The 20,197-nt window shown below is 33.8% G+C and overlaps 1 protein-coding gene across 1 annotated transcript; it reads left to right on the plus strand.

Moving 5' to 3' along the window:
- The first annotated feature begins 16,660 nt into the window (after nt 1-16,660).
- LOC108972791 lies at nt 16,661-18,568 on the plus strand. The gene has a single exon (XM_018939595.1). It carries the CDS (start codon nt 16,661-16,663, stop codon nt 18,566-18,568), a length of 1,908 nt encoding a protein of 635 aa, XP_018795140.1.
- The last annotated feature ends 1,629 nt before the right edge of the window (nt 18,569-20,197 follow it).

The following is a 20,197-nucleotide window of genomic DNA, read 5'->3' on the forward strand; positions in this document are numbered from 1 at the left end:
CAAAGCTTCAAATGTACAAGTGTAGTGCCTTCAGTATTTAAAACCTAGATTTCTTATTCTCCTACTACATGCTTATTTAAAGGAATGGCTTCAGCTGGATATACTATACCATTTTTTTTTCTTTTGAAAAACATAAATTTAGTATAAAATTTGGTATAAGAATGTTTGAAAAGACATAAATTAATACTCACGGAGCAGATAAAACAGATGTGTAAAATATGTATAAAAACAAGTTAATTTTATTCACTTAAATTAAAATTTCCCTAATTTTTGTATCTACTTATATTGATATTTCGAAAACGTAAAGTTACTCCTTTTAATGTTTAACCACCGTATAAAAGCTTCAAAGTTGGTTGAAATAACTGAAAAGTGACAGAAGATTGGAACGAAACGTAATGTATATTTTACGTGATACCCTAAAGACAAAATACTTTGTTCTATCTAGTGCACTTGATTACCCACATTGTCGGTTAAGTGTATTCTATATACGTAAAAGAAGTGTAGTGGCGGTATTTTTTCAGAAAGCAAATGTCAGCCGGCAAGTACAAAGAGAACAGAAGTGCAATTGTCATTGCACTCGAACACTTTCTTGAACTAGCAAGGTGCTTGGTGGAGCATGTCATTACGAATTTGTCATTTTTACTGTGTTTAATTGGTTTTTTCTTCGTGTATTATATGATAGGATAGAAAAAAAGGAATAGAGAATGTGACGAAGTATAAAAATAAAGTGTAGTATATTGAAAATATTCAAAAGATACAAAAAAGCGGGAGTGGACTAAGAAATGCTGGTGTATATAACCGAATAGACAAAATTGCAGTTGCAATTAAAAAGGTAGCTGACAAAAAATTGTGAATGACATTAAAATGTCTGCTTGGAGAGCGTTATGAGTGTAGACAAATTTTTCCTGTGGAAGTAAGGAGAATAAGGTACATGCTTATAACTTATGATAACAAAGTCCGTATATCTTTTCATCTGCCATGGAGTACATACTTATGGAAATAAAGAAATACACATAGTAACCACGTGGCAGTAAAGTGGAGGAAGCACAATTAGTTGCTGCATTTCATATGCAAATGGATGCCGGTTGTCAGTAGTGTACATAAGTTTTGGGCTTTGCACTGCTGTTTTACATATATCAGTCTGTGTTTATGTACCAGGTGCGCCAGAAGTCTGTGTCTGTGTTAGAACTGTCACGAAAGCACATTGCTACTGAATTTATGTTCAAGAACTCTATGCACATTAGAATGTAATGACTGTTTATAAGTGGCACTAATTAATGGTATGATATATTGTTTTTAGTAAAAAGTGCAAATGACGGAATTTCATTCCAAACAAATTCCAAATTGATTATATTTTTTCTAAGTGAACAATTATATACAGATATACATATACACAATAATACTATTTTCAACTTCAAAACACTTAATTATAAACAGCGAAAAAAATATACGTTCTTCACTATTTTCGTAAAATAGATCATTATAAAAATTAAGTAGCTTAGTTAAGTAAATGAGAGCATCAACAGCATTTATGATGATACTTATTTGAAACTACTTAAAAAGTGCGTAATCTCTAAGGAGTAACATGTATTTACTTTATGCAAAATCATCATAATTTACAAGTTTGGGGATAGTTTCTTGATGAAATTCGTCTGCCCACTATACTATAATAATAACTAACAAAACTAACTTTATGTACTAAATAAACAAGCGGCTGATGCTGCATAAGCTGGAAGCACGCTGAGAAATCAAACTGATAATAAAGTAATTATCTCTAATTTACTAAAGTTAATGGCACTAAACTGAAGATATTTTATTGACACGTTTATACTATATATTACTTACATTAACTGTAAATAAAGCTCTATAAGTCAACAACCACTGAAGTTATTAGTCTAGGAAATTAACTGAAAAACTTGTCATCACTTGGCTTGTAGTAATCGTGTCTTCCGCGTATTTTTAGTCAAATGGAAATAACGCATTAAATGCATAAGCACGAGGATTAAAAGAAGCTCAACAACAACGTTACTAAGAAGAGACTGCGGTATTGCCTTACGCCTGATTACGTCGGCTTGCATAAATTTTCTAAATTAGATTGTCGCTAATTAGTGGCACCGTAACTAGGAAGACGGATTTCAACTGAGATTTTCCTTGCTCAGAGTTCATGGAAATTAATTTTTGTTACAGTGGAATAATGACAATATTATATGCAAACCTTTTTTTAATTAATCATAATACTTTGAAATACCGTCTGAAATTAAAGAGCAAAAAAAACGTTAAATTGTGGAAAAACCTCCAGCACCACAGACTTTTATATAAATCTGATTTAATTAACTACAAATAGGTATATTCAAAATATCTGACAGATTTATGCCTAAAGGCCCACTACGGCTGGAAGCGAATTATTTTTTTGAATCAGCCTTAATGTTGAATTTAAGTATATTGAGATCTCTCTGTTAGACAACTACACTACATAATATTTCATGGAGATGAGCATGCGAAACTCCAGTGTTACACCTCTCAGGAGATTATCTGACAGCTGTGTACATTTTTTCATGTGGCAGAGCTTTGACTATGCGCATGCGTAATAAAAACTAGTTAGAATAATGAGAAATGCTTGTGTAAAATTCGATCAATGTATCTTAATTATTTCTTAGAATGGAAATTAATCTTGATTGTAAACGCAAGATTAGCCCTTTTGAAATTTGTAGAATAAATTAGGAATTGTTGCATTGAAATTTGTATTTTATTAGCTCTTACGTAGTTAATATTTATTTTTCACTAAAAATACTTCAGCAAAATTTTTGTCTAACCCCCTTTAAGTATATTCATAGCCATACTTAAAGTGGTGTTCTGTGATGTTTTATATTCTAATCATATTATACAATGCAAGTTGGAAGAATTCTTTGAGAATGAGATGCATTATGTAAAAGATACATTTAGTTGAAATTTATACGTAAACAACCACACTCTGCCACCTTTGTATGTACAAATATTTCATAACCATAGCAAGTATTATTAGATAAACAATTTACTAACAATATTGGGCTACCGAAATTAATAAAGGCAAAATACTTTGTTTCTATAGAGAGAGAGAGTTCATATTATATATTATTTGAATTTCGATTCATGTTTAATCTTTTTATATATTATATATTGGATTTAAGTTTAATAAAATAGTTATGCATTAACTTACATTCAGAACAATTTTTTTGTTATGCTTTTAAGCTCAGCAGTGCTTATTCTCCAATGACATTCTATTCAAATAATATTTTATTCATGCACAGCTGAACGTCAAAGGTAGTTGCATACGTAAATGTCAATCAGCCAATTCAAAATGGAACCGAACAATTTAACGTATAATATTAATAACACAAACAATTAAAGAAGCTGTTGTTGTTAAAGAGAAATGCTATTAAAAGCTTTCAAAATTAACAACAAAAAAAAAATGTTTTAGTTAGTATTGCTCAAACACGAATACGCTTTGCTTTACTCTTTACTTTATTTCTGGATGCTCAGCATGGTTTAACGCCGATACCTTCTTTACATTATGAAAATAAAATTTCTGCAAATGTCAAAACTGAGTTTTATCCTTTCTCTTTTTACACACTTAAGTGCTTGTGTCTCTCTGAAGACTAGTGGAAGTTTGCTTGTTCAAACAATTTGTTTTGCATTTATATTTATTGGCATGAATGTGAATATAGTATAAAGAAACCCTTTCTTGAATTAACAAAAACTTATGTACACAGGTGAAGATTATTTTGCCGTCAGACACCTGCAGCGGATTACGTACACCCAACTAAACGTAATAATTAATGATTCGTTTCAATAAGCGAAGTGACACTTAGTACCATTAATAATTATTATAATTTAATCTGTTTACATAAGGTTTTTAAGTTGTTATATCACCAACAATACTGCCTAATGGAGGAATCAGAACGAAAGAAGGAACTAATTGTTTTTAATAAAAAAAATATCTATATTAGCTTAACCATAACTCTAAGTAAATGACTCTAAGTAAATGATAACAAATAAGAAAAATAAGCCAAGGAGCGAAACGAGTAGAAGGTTTGATAAATATAACTAGCTTAATTTAATGGAAAATTTTAGGCGGGATTATGAAGTGACATAATTCATTGCATTATTATTCACTGAAAATAGGAGACGAAGTTACGAAGAAGAATTCGTTAATTAAATTAATTTGTCAAAATTCAATAAATGCCAGTAAGTTCAAAAATTTTAATATCTGCACAGTTTGGTAACAGTTCAGCTCACAGAATAAAGTCTTTCATTTTCCAAGGAAAACGTTTAAAATTTAACAAATTAAAAAAAAAAACAACTAATTTTTCTGAAGAAGTTATTATTTTTAGTTAAAGGGAATTTATTTTTTAAAATAATAACTATGAAACATAACCACTTAATTGTGCCACTACAAAATACAAAAGCAGATTAAACTATGTAGATACTTTGTTTTATATACATTGTGCTATTCACTTATAAATATAATTTATTTGAGCCACTATTCAAATCATACCGAGATTATGCTGACGTTTCTGAAAGTTTAAAGCTTAAGTGCTTTTAATTACTATATTATATTTTGGTTGGATCAGATATTCATATTTGCCAAGTTTTCTCATTCCACCAGCATTCATATAACCTTTACATTTTCCAATATTTTACCACGTACATGTCTTATAGCGATTTCTTTGCACTATGGAAATGTTGCCACATTATATTTAAACATTACATAAAACTGCAACCAATTTGAAGTATTCATTGAATAGTACAAAAATTTGTTTTAAAAAATAACTATTAAACAGTAATTCAGGATTAAGTTCGGCTGCAACTGAACATTTTGTGTTCTTGAAACTAATATATTCTATAAAATACATATATAACCCACACACTGACCGATATATGGTTTCGACCAGAATTCATCTATTTTTGGTAATATCAAATGATGTTAACATGCCACATATTAATGAAATATTTATTAAAGTACCTCACATACCATCGCCAATCACACGGTAAGTTTTATTAATTTGTTGCTTAGTTATATGTTTTGCTTTAACGGCGTTTGTCGACGAACTTGCCCTTAGTTTTCTCCCAAGGAACCTATGTACCAAGTTTCATTACGATATCTTACATCTTACTCAAATTACCGCTTGCATGGACGGACGGACAGCCAGGCAGTCACCCGGACCTGAACGCGTCTCGTCATATTGATGATTCTAACTTGATTATTCTTAGACCATACAAGCAGCCATTATGCCAACAAAACTGTTATACTCTCCAGCCACTTATTGGTCAACTCTCACACTTTACAGAAACATCAAATAAACGAAACGAAACCGTTTGATAAAAATATAACACACGAATTTGCAGATTATAGAACACAACACGCTGAATATATGCAACATTTTTGTGAGAAAAGAAAACGCTATATTGTTGCTAATAAATGTACACTTTTTGAATGCTTTGGTCTGGCTCAGGTTTCTTCAACCGCTAGTTACCTTACGTAATTGCAAGACACTTGTAATTGCCCAGACTACGTTATCTAATTAACTCTTGTTAAAAGCCAAGGTAGATTTTTTAATTCAATTATGAGGATTTTAATTGCTGGCAGCTTAAATTAAGTATTTAATTGTTTTATTTGTTAGTAACTAATTATACACTTAACTTATATAAAGAAAAGCCGTAAGCTAATGAGTTGGATAAATGTTGTATGATATGTTACATTCCTGAACAATCCAAATATGTTACATTACATTAACTTAGATATGTACATATATGCAACTAATTATAGTCTCGTGTCAAGAAGTGAACACATGAAATTACTCATACGCCACGGAAACCACACATTTGTTTGCTGTATTACTTAAACTGCTATAGTTTGTGGACTCATACCAGAATGTAATTTCTAACGTAGTGTTAATACGAAATCATTTATTAACAAGTAAGGAAGGGCTAAGTTCGGGTGTCACCGAACATTTTATACTCTCGCATGATAAAGTGATAATCGAGATTTCAGGCGTGCTTGTGAACCGATTTCACCCATATTTGGTACATGTCATCACGGTGGTAAGAAAGTATTATATACCGAATTTCATTGAAATCGGTTGAGTACTTCCTGAGATATGGTTTTTGGTCCATAAAAGGGCGACGCCACGCCCATTTTCAATTTAAAAAAAGAAGACTGGATGCAGCTTCCTTCTGACATTTCTTCCGTAAAATTTAGTGTTTCTGACGTCTTATGTTAGTCGGTTAACGACTTTTTAGTGATTTTCAACAAAACCTTTGTATGGGAGGTGAGCGTGGTTATTGTCCGATTTGTTCCATTTTTGAACTGTATATGGAAATGCCTAAAAGAAACGACTCTATTCAGTTTGGTTGACATAGCTATAGTAGTTTTCGAGATATGTAAAAAAAAGTTAGTAGGGGCCGGGGCCACGCCCACTTTTCCAAAAAAAATTACGTCCAAATATGCCCCTCCCTAGTGCGATCCTTTGTGCCAAATTTCATTTTAATATCTTTATTTACGRCTTAGTTATGACATTTTATAGGTTTTCGGTTTCCGCCATTTTGTGGGCGTGGCAGTGGGCCGATTTTGCCCATCTTCGAACTTAACCTTCTTATGGAGCCACAAAATACGTGTACTAAGTTTCATCATGATATCTCAATTTTTACTCAAGTTACAGCTTGCACGGACGGACGGACAGACATCCGGATTTCAACTCTACTCGTCACCCTGATCACGTTGGTATATATAACCCTATATCTGACTCTTTTAGTTCTAGGACTTACAAACAACCGTTATGTGAACAAAACTATAATACTCTCTTTAGCAACTTTGTTGCGAGAGTATAAAAAAGTCGAATATTAATCTAATGATCAATTCAATAAAAATCAAGAATTGTTTCAAAACCATTGGCTAAATCTGGATCAATATATAATGACAATGAGTGGTAATACTGATTACCGGGTCGTACTCACGTACTCACCCAATATCTATCTAAAAAAAATTTAAAAAAAATGCAACCTATGACGAAAGAAAGTTTTTGGCGGGGGTAGCAACTTAAGAATATCGGGGCTGCCTTTAGAGACTTCAATCTCTCTAACAAAATAATTCTCGTATCGCTCGCGTTACCAAAGATTGTCAAGTCCTTTTGTTCGCTGAATTTTTCGTAGAAGTCGCATAGCGACACCATTCATCACACCATTGATTTCATTGGAGAACCGCTAGATAGAAAGTGCGCTTGCAGTGTTAGCATATAGAAATAATGAAAATTGCTGTCCGCTGGCGTCAACGGTCGTCGTTTGAGGCTATTGATGGCTATCTTTTCCTTCACTAGGGTGAACTGTGACACTAATGGTTGGGATCTCTTGCTAATACTAACATCCGCGTCCAAATCCCTATGGCATCTGTAATAGATGCGATTCGAGAAATCGTTTCCTGCTTGTCCTGTCATAATATTTTTGCAGTGTCTACACTGTATTTAACGAGGCCCTCCGCCACCATAAACCACAAAAATAGAATGATGCTTAGCAATTAAAGCTATTTGAGTTTGCGCTCATGCTTGAAATTCAATTATTAATTTAAATATTTGTTATTAAACATTTGTACTGAAGTGGAACAAAGTGTAACAAATTAAATTCCCAAAGCAACATTAGGTCTCTGGCAATAAAGAAGAATGTTAGCGTAATAAGTAATCGGAATCCGACAACCACTAATATTGATATAGATGTATGTGTAGTTTTAGGAAAATTTTAAATTATAACTCAGTATATTTTTATTCTATTACATTTTTTTTTCATTTAATATAATATAATATGCAGGTATGTAACTTTTTTTCATCGCTGATATTTTGAGGAGATAATGAATAAATGCAGTACGCAATGTGTAAATTAATACGTTTCAACCATAATACAGTTCCTTGTCAAATGTGTTCAATTCGTAAAATAACTGTTTTTGAAATTAATGAAGAATTCGCCAAACTGAACCAAAAAAAGTCACCAGGCTACGATAAAATTGACGGAAGAGTTACAAAAATGCTCCCTCAAAAGCGTATTATATTTTTATCACTAATTTATAATGCAATTTTGAGGTTAGATCACTTTCCAACACAATGGAAATGTGCGGAGGTTATAATGATTCCAAAATAAAACAAACCCGAAAATATTGTGTCTTCCTATAGTCCTATTAGCTTGCTGGTGACATTCTCTAAAGTCTTCCAAAGAATACTTATGAGTAGATTGTTACCAGTTTTGGACAAATGCAATATAATACTGGAACATCAGTTTGGGTTTAGCAGAGGTTATGGGACTCCAGAGCAATGTCATAATATAGTGAATATAATAACAAATGGTTTCGAGGAAAAGCTGTATTCGGCGGCATTATTTCTTGATGGCGGGTCTGGCATCCAGGCTTGTTATGTAAACTGAAGAAACTACTTCCTGCTCCATTTTTTCTCTTATTGAAATCATATTTAAACAATCGCCATTTTTATGTTCAAATGGAAGGAGAAACATCAAAACTATAGAGTATACGTGCCGGTGTCCCACAGGGCAGTGTTCTGGGACCTCTCCTTTACATAATATTCACTGCTGATCTTCCTGTTGTCGGTGATGTTCAAGTAGCCACTTACGTTGATGATACAGCTATAATTGCATCCAAAAATTCTGCGGTAGAAATAACTCAAGTTATTCAATGTGAAATAATAGAAATTGAGCGATGGCTTAAGAAATGGAACGTAGAGGTTAATGCTGAGAAATCGAAATGGGTCACATTTGCTCTAAGAAGAGGAGGCTGTCCTCCGGTATTTTTGAATAATACAAAAATTCGACATAGTGATTCCGCAAATTATCTCGGACTCAATATATCGAAGAGTAACTTGGGAAAGCCACATTAAAAGCTTGAGAAAGAAACTTAATATAAAAATACAACAAAAAAAATGCATGGCTTCTTGGGTGAAAATCAGACCTCAGTTTAGAGAACAAAGTTCAACTTTATAAGGCTATCTTGCAGCCTGTATGGACCTACGGTATCCAGTTATGGGGTACTGTATTGCAAGCCATTCAAATATTGAAATCCTTCAACCATATCAGTCCATCGCTCTTAGACTTATTATTGACGCCCCTTGATTTGTGGCTAATGATCAAATACACAAATATTTAAATACTAAATATGTTAAAGAAGAAATAAAAAGTATAAGCACAAGGTATGTTGAGAATCTACACGGTCATGAAAATGTTCTGGCAATAACTCTACTGGATAATAGCGATACAACTCGAAGGCTTAAGAGAAATCACGTTTTAGATTTACGTTTTACAGATTAAGCTTTGTAAATATTGTAAATAAACTGTTGACGCCGCCACCGCTTAATTTCTTTTGCCACGTCTGTTTCGGCAAATCCAAAGAAAAAAGTGTAGTCTATCATTTAAAAAAAATTAATAATTTAATTTATAAGTGTGCTTAAATCGGCTGCTCAAACAGCGAAATCAATTTCCAAAATAATAACGTCCCAAAATACACATCGTATCTTGTACGTGAAGCATTTTTATGGAATTGAAAATAAATCCATATGCCTCGCAATCACCAGACATTAATCCTATTCAACATATCTGGAACTTATTAGTAAACCCTATTCGAAAACATAGAATTTCATCAAAACATTGCCTAAAAACTGCCTTAAGGGCAGAAATAATATTGGAAATTGAGTGGCTGGTTGGCGTAGACATGTGGGGGCAATAATTGCAACAAAATGAAGTAAAAAAAAAATAAAATAATAATAAAAGCATCTAAAATTATTGTAATTCTTTTGATTTATATAAACAATCATTCGTGTATGTAAACTTTTTTTATTCACCGTATGTAATGTATGTAATCTACTAATTTAATTTTCCTGTTTGTGTGGTCTAATCACATATTTTAACAATATCTTCAAAAACTGTATGCAGGTTTTATTTACTTTTGGTTATAGAAATGCACTTAAAGCAATTTTTTACAATACTTTCTTAGAGTAACAATAACAAATAAAGTTCCAATTTTTAGCTCACTAGTGTAAAAGGAATAAAGATGCATTCACAGATATTTGCATAAATGATATTATTAAATCATTGTCAACAGACTTGTTTCTTTAAATTTCGAATCACTTTCGGGACTGATAGTTCAAATTCCCACATAAATTACATTTTATTAACTAATTTTTGTACCCTGTACACGATATACTAGTTTGTAGCACCCGGAAGGAAACGTCAGTGGCCACGTAAAATATTCTCATATAATCATGATCATCTAAACGGAGTCAACTTAGATTTGTCCATCTGTCTATATTTCTTCAGTTTTTGAGATATTAATCTGGAATTCTGCAAGAAGATGTTCATTTGGTGGAATCGCCGCTATCGGACGACTAAGCCGTAGTTGTCATACAATCTGAACAATCAAACGAAGTTTTTGTATGGGAAAATTTTTTATTTGACAGAATATCTTCATAAAATTTTTCAAAGCTGTTGTCATAATCTTAAACCTGTCTAATATAACGTATATATAGAATGATAGAGTTTACAATAAAAACATGCTTATTTGTATATGTTAACAGTACTTACATATGTATATGCATATGAATATTTCTTTATACGCTCGAAAGTATACTTGTCACTGAAAACATATGCTACGATCCAATAAGGGCAGTAAAACAGTGTTTTTTTTTTTTAATATACAAGAGCTCACTAGTATATTTTGAAGTCGATGTATCAACATTTCTACTTTGGTAACGATATATTAGTATTTTGGCTTGTGAGAGTGAAATTGCTTGTACTAGAAACTAGAAAGTTACAGTGGTGACAACTTGCGGTTTAATGATTTGTGAGATAATAACACACATTCTAGTTAGCAGATAACAAATTTAACAAACTTGTATAACTGTGAGCAGCAACGTATATTACTATTCTAAATCAAATTCGTTCATAATAGAGGTTCTGCAGACCGAAATTTATTGTTTTTATGGCAACTTTCCATTGTGGTTTTGATTGGATTTTGTTTCTATGGGCAACTGAAGTTAGACGTAATGGTAGTTTCTAACCAAAACAAATAGAAACTTCTCATAAATATTTTAAAATATAGAATACATATGTATTTTCATAATTCAATTTGAGCATGTACATAAATGTTCAATATACAAATAATTGATTTTAATACCACGTGGAGATAATATTAATAGTAATATCTTCTAATATTTCATAGGAAATAGTTTAGGAATTTCCGTTCAATTGTATTTGTTCTTTATCAGCACATTATTTATTAATAATTTTGAAAAATTATTGAACTGCGATGCTCTTATAAATTTTTCGTTGCACATAATTCGGAAACTGTTCTTAATGGACTACAATAACACAATTTTTATATATAAGGTATTCGAAATTAGATCATAACTACCACAGGATACTGAATATTTTTACCCCATAACCTGCGTTTGATTTTTTTCTTAAAATATCGGAAAATCAGAAAATCGCAGAATCCGTGAGAACAACAATCCAGTCTTGCGATTCCCACATATTATTTTTATTAAAACATCAAACCCTTGTATCAAAAATGGGTAAAATCATATCAATACTTCCTCTACCACCTTCATGAATAAGTGAAATAAAGATTTGAATTTCTAGTTATTCCCCATATATCGAAATCTTTGATAATGGTTTTGAATGCCAACCAAGCGTTCTTTTGGAGTTCTGTCATTGTTTCGATGAAATGTTCATCTTTAACGAGTTGCCAAATCTGTGGACCATTAAATACACCAGCCTTTATCTTTTCAAAAGACAGTCCAGGAAATGCCAAATTAAATGCTTGAAACAGTCCCCTTCAGAGGACAAAGTTTTAGCAAACTGTTTCATGAGGCCAAGCTTTATATGTAGAGGTGGGAATACAATGCTCTTCCTGTCGACTAGTGGTTGATGTAGAATGTTCGGATCAACAAGTTTTAGTTCAGATCTTGGCGGCCAATTCGACTGCACCCAATGGTTCTCCCGAGCTCTGCTGTCCCACATACATAAAAAACAGGGATACTTTGTGTATCCTCGTTGCTGACCAAGAAGGAGGCAGACCATTTTAAGGTCAACATAGATGATCTACTTATGCATATCATATTTTCAGCAAATCAATTACTCTCTTTATGTCTTCATATGCTTCTTGTAAACGAACAGAATGGCCGATTGGAACTGCACCAAAGACGTTTCCATTGTGTAATAGTACACACTTCAAGCTCCTCTTTGAGCTGTCTATGAAAAGTCTCCATTCAATTGCGTTATATATTGGAATTCCCCACACATTCATCAAACCTTGTACGTTACAGCAATAAAGAAATCCTGAGTCATTTCGAAAGTATGGCAGAAATTCACTTTCTCTGGATTGAAAGTAGGATACCTTAGCTCCTTTTTCAAGCAAGTTCTTCTCATACAGTCTGGATGCCATCAGCTCTGCTTTTTTGCTTTTTTGGATCGTCCCAAATCTCGTGCCAAATCATTCAACTCATTCTGATTAAATCCCTTTCGAGCAGAGTCGTCTTCAATTTCAAAGTCTTCATCGTTGGAGTCACTTGAATTATCATCACACACGCTTTCTTGTATAGGGGTAGTTCTTCGAAAACTGGCATTGGGATTTCAGTTGAATGAGGCACTGGTCATATAGCCGATAGTAAACTAGGATACTCTATCTTACATGTTTTTTTTTTTTTTGTTGTAACCTGACGTTTTCACCATACAGAAATAACAGTCACTTGAATGATCATTTTATCACGTGTTCCCTTAGTCCACATTCGTAAACTCTCGACACACTGCTTGCACACCTTGTGAGGGGCCCAAGCTTTATCCTGATCTCCGATTTTCATTTTAAAACACGCTAAATAGGCTTTTCTGACAAATCGACTAAGGTTTCTCTTTTGACTTGGAATAATAAAACTGCCACAAATATAGCAAAACGTATCAGCACTGTTTATACACCTTCGACGTGAAATGCCAGAGACAGACATGATCTAAAGGAAAGAGAAGTTTTTCTCAGAAATAAAAAAAAAATCCTTTTTTAAAAAACCGGACGTAACGTATGAGCACAAACAACGTCTCACCACACAATCTCGCGCGAAACTGAACTTGCTCGTATGGGGAGAAGAGAATGACGCCATAGGTCACCAACGACAGGTTCATACATGTCCCAACTGCCGTCTAGATGATTGTCGTTACAAGCATAAACCTGCTGCTATTCTCCTACAGCGATATTCACTTATTCCAAATAAAAAAAAATTAAACTTCCGTCTATAGAAGAGCGTGCCCCGTTTTATGATCTAAGCAGCACACTGCAGGGAGTGGTCTCATTACTATAAGCTGTAGCAAAAGCACTTGACGTGATAGAAGAAAATTGACTTCGGATTTGAATTTGACATGCCTAAAGAACTCTAAAATAGCTGTAAAATCGAAAGCAACAAAAATTTTGTTTCACATTGTATATACATATAATATCATTTGACCCTTCAGATGTTTGCAAACAATGCTCACCCCTAAAATATATTTACTATTTGTTTTGATTATTTTTTACTTTAACCGTTCAATTCGCAAACATATTCTACATTGGAGAAACTAAGTAAAATTTGTACCTGCCAGGGGTTAGGTAATCGAAAAGGTCTTTTCGTATTTTTGTAAATGTCGTTGCAGTCGTATGTCTCCATAGCTATCAAACACATTTTGTGATGTTTAAAAAAAAGAAAACTAAATTCGGGGAACTTGAAAAAAAATTACAGCTGCTCAAAATGTGTGAAAATAATGAAGAAATTCACTATATTTCGAAGTTTTGGATAAAAAAGGGAAGATTGCCACCAATGAAATTTCTGAAGTATACGGGATGATGCTGTATCAGTTTTTGTAGCACAACATTGGTTAGCTGCCTCCGTTCTGGAAATGTCTACACCAACACTTTCAGCTTCACAAGTAAGTGCGTGTTTCTCTATGTTTTCCGGTTGTGTTGACATTATGACAAATTATTTTTGAGGCATAGTCCGTGACACTAAAAACTTGTTAGTGACGGATTGCTCGTTGAATAGTTCATCTTACGTTTTTATTCCTTGGAATGAACTCAGATATGTGGTGTAGGTGGAGAGATGTAGTTATTTGTGTTAAGTAAGTAAGCATCTGTCTATCTAAACAAAGCTTTAGACGAAGAAAAGTTTCAAACGAAATTTACGACTTTTGCCATACTGTCGCTTTTCATTTTTAAAAATTTCAAGCAACCAAGGCACCATGTTTAAATGTAATGCTTCTGACATAATCTCACTTTTTGTCATTTTGAACCTAATATTTATATGTATGTTCAATAACCGACAAACGAAATAACAAAAATAAATAGGAAAGTAAATCAGTCTCGACATTTGATTACCTTGATTACCATTTGGTTAACAAAATTTCACACTATGTGCAACATGTTGCAGGATTATAAAAAAAGAAGCTCCACATAACAATATAAATATTAGCAGGTCCTCAAAAAAATTTCATAAATGTCGCGTTAAGTAAACTATTTAATACGTCAATATGCGATGTTTTCCGAAAAGCACCGGTTGGAATATAACTGTTTCAAATAAGTATAGACTAAAATGCGGTAGAGACTACTTGTGAAACAGAATCGCTTTGTTATCTTTTTCGCTAACATCAATTGACATAAGTACCCTTCAGATTCATACAAGCTACCGAAAGTACTATAATATGACAATATTGACACAAAGTAGTTGTTCTTGTTCTAATTTGCACTGAAATCATTCTTGCCGTTGAGTAGAAACTCCTTGAAGCATATGATTCGACGCAATTACTGCCCTTAATTACTATTTGTTGTTGAAAGTAAATTACATTGTTGGCACAATTACATAATGACTGCAAGTGGAACATGGTTCCATGTTTGATAGGTACCTTATAAATTAAATGTGTCGTAATTATTTGCAAAGGAAAACAAATACGAAATTTTACTGCACTGATTCTATGATCTATATATTAAGATAGTAAATGTAGAGACGCTTGCCAGCGTATTATATATTTATTAAACTTGGCTTCATTATAAGATTACCATACTACTTATCGTAAGAAAAAGAAAGTAGTTCAGTTCATAAATATATCATTTTTGTTTAAAAGTATTAATATACCCTGAACAGTGTATATTATCTTTACCACGAAGTTTCTAACAGCAAGAAGTAAATAATGAAGACCCTAACGAATACATGTATAAGTGATCAGAGTGACGAGCTAAATCGATTAAACCACATCCACGTCGTGTTTGAATAGCTCGGCCGGCAATCCATCGGCCCCCGCCGCTTTGTTGTTTTTCAGGCGGGTAATTACTATTCGAACTTCTTCATAGTCGGGCAAAGGAACGTCACAAAGCGACTGCTTTGTGTTTCTACAGATGATTTAGCAGGCTAGAGATTTCGTTAACTATTGGAACAGCGAACGCTTTCGTTACTGACAAATTAAAGGATCGCTTCAACAGTAAATCCTAATCATGATCTTGAGCAGCAAGCCTTATTACATCCGGTATTACTAAATAAATCTGCGAGAAAAACTTTCATTGCGTTATCAGGATCACTTATGCAAGATGGTCTCATCTAAGTGCATTTACTGGTCTTCAACATGCTACTTTAAACAACTTGCACTTAAGAAGATGATGATGGGGGCAGCTGCTACGGGTCATTGGCGGAAGATCACTCTCGTACATGAGGGCAAGGGGTGAACTTTTGCGTAAGGTAACGCCGAATAGGGAACAGTCTCACGATGCAACTATAGATGATATCCGGTAGCAATATAGTCTATGTATTACTAAGCATGAAGTATATTATTTGTAAGGATAAGCTATAGAAACTGAGGAGATTGTCTTGTTTTACTTGACTTGAGTTTTAGCGCTTTAGTAATATATATTTTAAAGTTCTTTTGAAGTTCATCCTTTTTTGCCAATAAAAATTTAGTGGGTTAAATGTTCGCTTGTTTAGCCACAGTTAAAACCTTGACAACTTAATCACAACAATAACGGTATTGTTTGTCTATATCTTATATTGAAATGATACGAAAGGGTCAAAGTGGATTAAAAACATTTACGATGAAATATTTGAGTTTTATGGCACTTTAGGAGTTTGGACCGTTCGGATGTTGTCCAGGATATGATTCGCAGACAGCGCTGGCTATGATCATTGTTACCAGTTCCACAAAAAACAAAAAAAAGCTTTGTGTAAATATAATTATGTTTTCTAGGAGAATCATTACCAATGACACTCAATTGTTGCTTTTAATGCAAATAACTCCCCAAACCGGTTATAAATAACCTATTGGCTCACTTCCATCGCCAGTAACCCTTCGGTGATATATTAGGTACAAATCATTGCCTGGCGTAATCAATCAAGCCGCGTTTGCCTCCTTATGCTCTGATGCCATTATTAACCGATATTTATGCATTTATTTTCGATGAGATAACATCGTTCACCATATTAATTTCATAGCACAACTTTACTATTAGTTCCTGTAATCCATTAGGAAATTGAAACGATTCGAAGGACAAAAATGCAGCATTGTATAAAAGACAGCGAAACAATAAAACGTAAATCAGTCTTTTAAGTTTGTTTTCAGACAGTGTTTTGAAGCGGAAATGTTAACTTCCGGCAATATACTGTTACTTTACAGTTTGCCACTGCTGATGGGTTATCCAACTTTGAATTGGAACTCTTCAAATGCCTTAAGTATAAGTTATATTCTGAGGAAAATTGATTTGGAGTGGAAAGTTAGCACAGTTATCGTCATGAACGCCTACAAATCCCAGCTCAGCTGCCTCTGTGATGTGGATATTAAAATAGTTAGCACTAACACGACCGTTAAGCTATTGAATGCGGGCAACTCTAGCTCATCTTCCAAGCGAGACAGCAGCGAACTGCTTTTAATCCGCTGCCTACCGGAGAGATTTTCTGCTGAGCTTTTGGAAGCAATGCTCGATTTCCTTCAAAATAGGCGAAATGTTCGAATTCTTTTCATTTGGAATGAAGAATATACCGCCGCAGCGAGTAGAAAGCGTATACGGTTGCAAAAACAGCAACAACTGCTCTTCGAATATTGCGCTGAAATGCGTTTGCTCAATGTAATCGCCATTTACCGAGACTACGTGAAGGACGGGCACTTCTACACGTTCAGCTATTTTCCGGAATTTCATCTTGAACGAAAAACAATGGACGAGGATTGCTTCCCGAACCGCATAAAGGACTTAAAAGGCATTTCTTTACGAACTCTGCCCGATCAATTGGAGCCTTGGACATTTGTGTGGCGTGATCTGAACGGTAAAATACAGATTAGTGGCTTTTTTACTAAAATTTTGCGAGAATTTGCTAAACGCATCAACGCCACACTTTCTTATCCCTTGCCTGTGAAAGCAGATGTCTTTATAGAAGCAGGAACTTGGGTTTCCCTTTTACAAAATGATACAATTGATGTAGTTAGTGGAATCGCGATTGCGGGTGATTCAAACAGCTTTGTGGACATAAGCGCTACTGTACTGCCAGTGGATTGGACAATTATGATGCCTCTGCCATCACGAATACCCGACAGCGAAATTTTCGTGTTCCTTCTCAATTCAGTGTTGGGTCTTTTACTGCTCAGCCTACTCTTTATATTTTCTTCCGTCTTCACCTTTGAGAGTTTGATTTTGCAACGCCGAACATCCACCGAATGTTTTCTCTTATTCTGTTGGACACTCATCAACGTAGTGCTTCGTGGTATAATTGGCCAACCGTCGTACGTTCGAGTAGAACTTTCAGCGAGATTTTTGAAACGCTTCTTATATATAATACTCTTCTTAAGTGGAATTTTTATGAGTACCTTGATATCTGCAAGTCTTCAATCATATCTGACTAGCAGTCTTCGTTATCCGCGTATAAAGCATTTCGCAGAGCTGTACAACTCGGGACTAAAAGTAAAAGTAAGCAAATATGAGTATGGCTTGCTTCCAAAATATTTCCCTCCGGAACATCTTAAAATATTAGATGACATGCTGGTCATTGTGCCCTCATTTGAAGAAATCCAACGACAACGAACTTTATTGGATCCACGGTATGCTTTCACAATACTCAGCCCAATGTGGTTTGTCATGAGCAAGTATCAATCTCACTTGCAGCAACCGCTTTTTTATGTGAATGAAGGTATATATCTAAGTAAGGGTATTCCGATGGCCATACCATTGCAGAAGAATTCAATTTATACGGACGCGCTCAATAATATGATCTATGAAATACAAAGCGTGGGGTTGTTGGCCTTATGGACCGCCCAAGAGTATGACGATATGGTGGCGGCAAAAAAACTGAACACCATTAATCCAGTAAACGATGTGAGAAGTGAACGTTTGGACTTAAGTAGCTTCTACTGGCTTTGGTGGTTGTATGGCGTCGGTGTAGGTGTATCAATTCTGGTGTTCTTTGCTGAACTTTGTTGTTATGACAGAACGGTAAAGAAGAAACTGGCTAAGCAGAAAAGTGGAGAGCGAAAAATTATCAGCAGACATGAGTACTCTTAGGTTGGCTAATTGCAGATAATCTTTTCACTAATCAAAGATGAAGAAAGTCTTGAATTGTTTCTCTTTAAATATACTACTTATAGCTTTTGATGTGAATCTTTGTTGAAAAATAATTGTAATAAAGATATATAAAATTGATTACTCAAACTTATTGGGGTAAGTCTAAAGATAAGAAGAGTCTACTAGCCCTGTAACTTAAATCCACATGATCCACGGCAGTGAGAAGTTAGATTGAGGAGATCTCAGCACTGGCCCTTGATGTACACATGTACACACAGATGTACTGTATCTATATCTGACTGCAAGATAACACAATAAAAAAATATTTTGAGTTTTTTCCGAATTTTTAACTTAAATTCGAGTTGTATAAGTAGTAACTTATTATAAAAAAGTTTGCATGAAGTACTTTTTTGATATTGAAAGCTTCTCTGTAAATCGAGTGTTTTTGCAGCGGCATAACCAGTGGGATTCCTTTAGTTTTATGATGTCGTTTGCTCACATAAAAAAGCGGTTGTGACAAATAAGTCTGATATTTAGCCAAGACATCCCATAGATTACTGAATATTGTATAACCGTAACGGGTATCTAAATATTCTCCAGCGAGAGTGTCCAAACAAGACTAAATGGGAACTCATTCGAAAATGTTCATATTTGTACATTTGTTACAACAAATCAAAGGAATTGAAAGAAAACAAGAAAAAATGTTAAATTCGGTTGCACCGAAGTTTTAATACCTTTCACAAGAATAAAAGGCTCTTTAAAAAAGCTTTATTCCAATCGTAAGTATATAACTATGTATACTGTAAACTAACACTGCGTCTCACAGGTACAGTATACAGTATACTATATGAACAATTTCTTCAAAGACTGCATTATTACTTTAGATAATAACCCATGTCAAATTTCACGAAGACATCTCGACATATGAAAAAGTCTTCCATACAAGCTAAAAGTCGGGTTGACGAACTACTTCCGCTATATATAGACAGGTGAACATGCTAAATCGACTAAGCTTGTCACACCGATCATTTAGATATATATTTTATAGAGTCTCCGACGTTTCGACGTTTGAGGTATAAAAATGTTAAAGGTCGAGGTTTATCCTCACGTATATTTGTTAAGGTATTTTGATTTACATTTTTTATACCTAGTAGAGTTAACACACAAGCATAAGTAACAGATAAACACCGCCGAAGATTTAAAGTTTATGTTATTGAGATTATATTTATTTTAATTAAATTGATTCGAAATACTTCAAAACTTTTGTACAGGCCAACAGTTGTGAATGCAATTGTAAATAGCAGTTTCTATCTAGAGAATATTCATTGGTTTCGCGCGAATTTAAGCACTCCTTTAAATGTATTAACACACCTCAGCTTAATCATCTTAGTTCTTGTAGGGTATTCTCCTTTGTCTACACACCTTTGATTAATGATTCGCATACTGGAACGCTTATGCTTATTAAATTATAGTTTATCGCAATACCAAATCATCAAGACACACACCAAAATATGTACTGAAATTGTTAGTATGTGAGGCTCAGTTGTGCTTTTAGGTAATTGAATTCTGCACAGATAGCTCTTGCTAGTTATAATCTTATTGACAGTAATTAATATTTTCATTCGATAG

The sequence above is a fragment of the Bactrocera latifrons genome, unplaced genomic scaffold, assembly GCF_001853355.1.
Source record: "Bactrocera latifrons isolate USDA-ARS-PBARC rearing strain unplaced genomic scaffold, ASM185335v1 scaffold_424, whole genome shotgun sequence".
Classification (NCBI taxonomy): domain Eukaryota; kingdom Metazoa; phylum Arthropoda; class Insecta; order Diptera; family Tephritidae; genus Bactrocera; species Bactrocera latifrons.

Excerpts from the sequence above, each read along its gene's own strand:
- LOC108972791 (XM_018939595.1), top strand. The coding sequence starts at position 16,661 with ATGTTAACTTCCGGCAATATACTGTTACTTTACAGTTTGCCACTGCTG.